Source organism: Egretta garzetta, unplaced genomic scaffold, assembly GCF_000687185.1.
Source record: "Egretta garzetta isolate BGI_Z169 unplaced genomic scaffold, ASM68718v1 scaffold986, whole genome shotgun sequence".
In the NCBI taxonomy this organism is placed as follows: Eukaryota; Metazoa; Chordata; class Aves; order Pelecaniformes; family Ardeidae; genus Egretta; species Egretta garzetta.
This window is the reverse complement of record NW_009259903.1, coordinates 88,031-91,610: the sequence shown is the minus strand read 5'-3', so window position 1 is coordinate 91,610 and position 3,580 is coordinate 88,031. Positions and strand designations below refer to the sequence as shown.

At 64.3% G+C, this 3,580-nt stretch overlaps 1 protein-coding gene across 1 annotated transcript in view; it reads right to left on the bottom strand.

Moving 5' to 3' along the window:
* LOC104127481 (myotubularin-related protein 5-like) overlaps positions 1-3,580 on the bottom strand; it is a gene marked incomplete at its 3' end in the record, with an annotated part of 66,798 nt that overhangs the window by 15,351 nt on the left and 47,867 nt on the right. Inside the window, 6 exon segments of the mRNA XM_035895677.1 lie at positions 561-820; positions 1,011-1,169; positions 1,717-1,785; positions 1,923-2,072; positions 2,571-2,683; positions 3,030-3,234. Coding sequence (XP_035751570.1) covers positions 561-820; positions 1,011-1,169; positions 1,717-1,785; positions 1,923-2,072; positions 2,571-2,683; positions 3,030-3,234 — 956 coding nt within the window.

The window sequence follows — 3,580 nt, the reverse complement described above, 5'->3', positions numbered from 1 at the left end:
CCCAGCACCCGGGGGGCGCCCCCCCCAGTGCCCAGCACAGGGGCACGCTCCCTGCCCTGCTCCTGCTGGCCACACCACTCCTCAGACAAGCCAGGATGCCGCTGGCCCCCTTGGCCACCTGGGCACCCTGCTGCCTCCTCTCCAGCCCCCTCTCCACCAACCCCCCCAGGGCCTTTTCCGCCGGGCAGCTTTCCAGCCCCTCTGCCCCACGCCTGGAGCGCTGCCTGGGGTTGTGGTGACCCCAGGGCAGGACCCGGCCCTTGGCCTTGGTGACCCTCACCCAACTGGGCTGGGCCCATGGCTCCAGCCTGGCCAGGTCCCCCTGCAGAGCCCCCCTCTCCCCCAGCAGATCCACACTCCCCCCCAGCTCGGTGACATCTGCAAACTGGCTGGGGGTGAATGATCTGACCCACTCCCGGGCACTGCGACCCGCATCAATCCTGACAGCAGCCGAATGGTCTGGATGCCCCAGGTACCGCACGGAGGAGCTCCCATCCCTGGTTCCGGTTGCTCTGGTGTCCCTGCAGCATGGCCCTGCCAAGCGTCCCAGCCCTGCGTACCTGTTGGTGACGAAGCTGTTGCTGACACTCTCCACGTCCCCCAGCCCGGAGCTGCGCAGCAGGCGGCTCTTGCTGGTGTCGAGAGGCAGCAGCAGGTAGCTCATGCGGTTGGCGTAGTGGATGGCCTGGCTGAAAACAGTGCTCTCCTCCTTCTGGATCAGCTCCTGCTGTTTCTCTCGGCTCATGGTGGGCCAGAGCCTCAGCTGCTCCGATGCGATCTCCAGGGCAGACTTGGCTTCCTGGGGCCCCTCCGTGCTCTCCTGAAGGAGTTGGAAGGAGATGCCTGTTGTCTGCATGGGCAGGAGACCCGCCAGCCTTCACCCCACTGTTCCCATGGGAACCTCCCAGAGCCAGGATGCTGTCCCTCGGGCTGGTTCAGCACCCTGATCAGCCCACGGACCCTCGGGGAGTGGCTCTCCAGGGACACTGGCACCGCTGTCACCTCCTCACCTCATCCGCGTGGTTCTCCTCGTTGTTGTCCAGGTACAGGGCTCGGATGTGGTTCTGCACATCGCAGTAGAACATGGCCTCCCAGAACTGGATGTTGGTCCACACCACGTGCTCCTGCACGCAGCTGTAGGCAAACTGCGTGATGCCCGGGCTCAGCTTCTGAGGAAGCAGAAGGTGGAAGAGAGTTCAATACAAACACAGCCTTTGTGCCAAGCTCTCCTCTCCAGGGAATCCTTGCTCTAGCCTGTTGCCGGGAAAGACCACGTAGCCCTGGGCTGGCGGGAAGGACACCGGCACCACAGCTCCTCCGAGCATTCCTTGCCAACTCTTCTCAGATTTGCCCAGCGCCCACCCAGAGCCCCGTGGCGCCTCATGCTACAGATGCTTTATGGGAGGCAGAATTTTACAACAGATCAAGCTGGCACTTCAGAGCAGCCAGGGTTTCTGAGCACCCTTCCCACAGGTCTTCCAGCCATCCTGGGAGCCGTGGGCCCAGAGACTGGTGCAGCCAGGCTGGCCGACCTCGCGAGCCGTGGGAAGCTGCTGACCAGGACCCTCTGCCCTGAGAGGCCCCGAGGGGACAACGTGCCCTCAGCCGGGCTGCAAGGTGGGCTCTGAGTCCCTCAGCCTGCCAGCCCCTGTGGCCTCCGAGGCGCTCTGAGCCTGCGGGGGCTGCACAGGGGGTCAGGATGCGGCAGATACTCACTCGGCAGAAAGCGGTGACCAGTGGCAAGAGAGCGGCCGCAATCCCATGCTCGTCCATGGCAGTGCAGTCCTGGGGAGGAGAGCGGAGGCTACCAGAGGATTTGCTGCAAGACCCCCAGACCCACCCCGATCCCTGCACCACGCTGTCTCCCCCAGGGGGAGAGAAGCTCCTTCCCAAGAGACTGGCGCTCCCCCGCCCTCTCCTACCTGCAAACAGCAGTTCATCATGCGGATTATGAAATCAAACTGCTGGTGGTCCAGCACCGCCCGGTTCTGCTGCACGTGCAGGTTCAGCTCCTGGGTCAGGCAGTGCCTGGCTGCTCGGCCCTTCATGGCACGCAGCACGGCAGGGAATAGCTGCAGAGGAGAGAAGGAGTCTCGGAGTAGGAAGACGGGCCCCAGTAGAGCTCTGGGCAGACGGCGAGTTCAAGGGCAGCCCACGACGAGGAGGTGCAGGCTGGCACCAGGGTGGTTATGGACAGCTCATCCGCGCTCCCATGTGGAGGCAAACCAGAGCAAAATCCCACGTCTGGCCGGCTGGAGCGCAGCCCTGGGGAGGTCCCTGCTCAGCAGGGTGGGGGAGGACCCCAGCCTGGTCATCTCCACGGGACAGACCCCGGGGGGCACTGGGAGATGCAGAAATAGCACTAAGCTGACGCAGCGCAGTGATCAGCCGAAAGCCCAGGGACACAGCGGGGAGGAACAGCGCTGAGAGAACTCGTGAACACACGGGAACAGAGCTGGTCAGCAAAGCCCCAGACACGGGCACGGAACGTCCTCGCCCGCCTGCCACCGAGGAGAGGCAGAGCCATCCCCTCCTCCCCTCAACCACCGGCTCCTCACAGCTGCTCTCACCTTTTTGGCTTCTAACATCTTGTTCTCAAAGACATAGGAGATGCAGTTCCTGACCACCTCCAGGCGGCGGGCGCTGTTGGCCAGGGCATTGCCGTTGCGCTCCATGATGGCAGCTGGGGAGAGAATCGCCTGTTTGTTCCATCCGGCCAGGGCTTTCACCCCTGGGTGGGGAGAGGTGGGTGCCCCCTCCCCTGCTCGGTGTGGGCAGGCAGGGCTCTAGGCTCCAAGAGCTCACGATGGAAGAAGGCTACGGGGTGCTCAGCTGTCCCCCCGTGCCGGCTGATGGACTCCAGCGAGCTCTAAGCAGCCCGAGGGGCAGAAGTGAACGGGGACAGCAGCCCTACCCCTGTCCTGCTCACGTGGGACCCTCGGACGTGCTGCAGTGTGAAAGGCGGCAGCTCCGCCACGGTAAAGCCCCTCCTGAGCAGGGTTTCCCACCGCAGGGAAAGGCACACGTACCTATGGGGGGTCCCGACGGCACCATGCATTTCTTCTCTGCCTTCACGGCAGGAGGAGCTGTCTGCAGCTTGGCCGTGGCCTGGTCGATGATCCACTGCACCGTGCCCTCATCCAAACGGGGAAAAGGCTTCTGGTGGAGGCGCAGGTGACAGCCTTCCGTGGGCTTCTGCACCTTGTGCATGGTCACCGCGGGGTACGGGTTCTCCTGGCACGGCAAGGACAGTTTCTTTTCAGGCGTGCAGCCGTCACGCGTCCTCTCCCAGGGCAGGAGCCCCAGCGAGGCATCTTTCAGCCACCTCTGCTGCTCTGAGGCCGAACGCTCTCCCAGCTGGTACCTACAACCCCCAGAAACCCGCAGCCGCAAGGGCAGGCTGTCCGGGCAGCCGTGCCGGCACCCTCTGCTCCCAGCAGCCGCAGGGACGGGCCGCTTTGGCCCTGAACACAGCAGCGAGCAAAGCACCATCCAGGAGCTCCGTCCCGAGACGGCCGAGGGCCCCTCAGGCGCTGCTCTGCTTTCAGAAGATCCTTGCTGGCCTGCCCTGCATCGGACA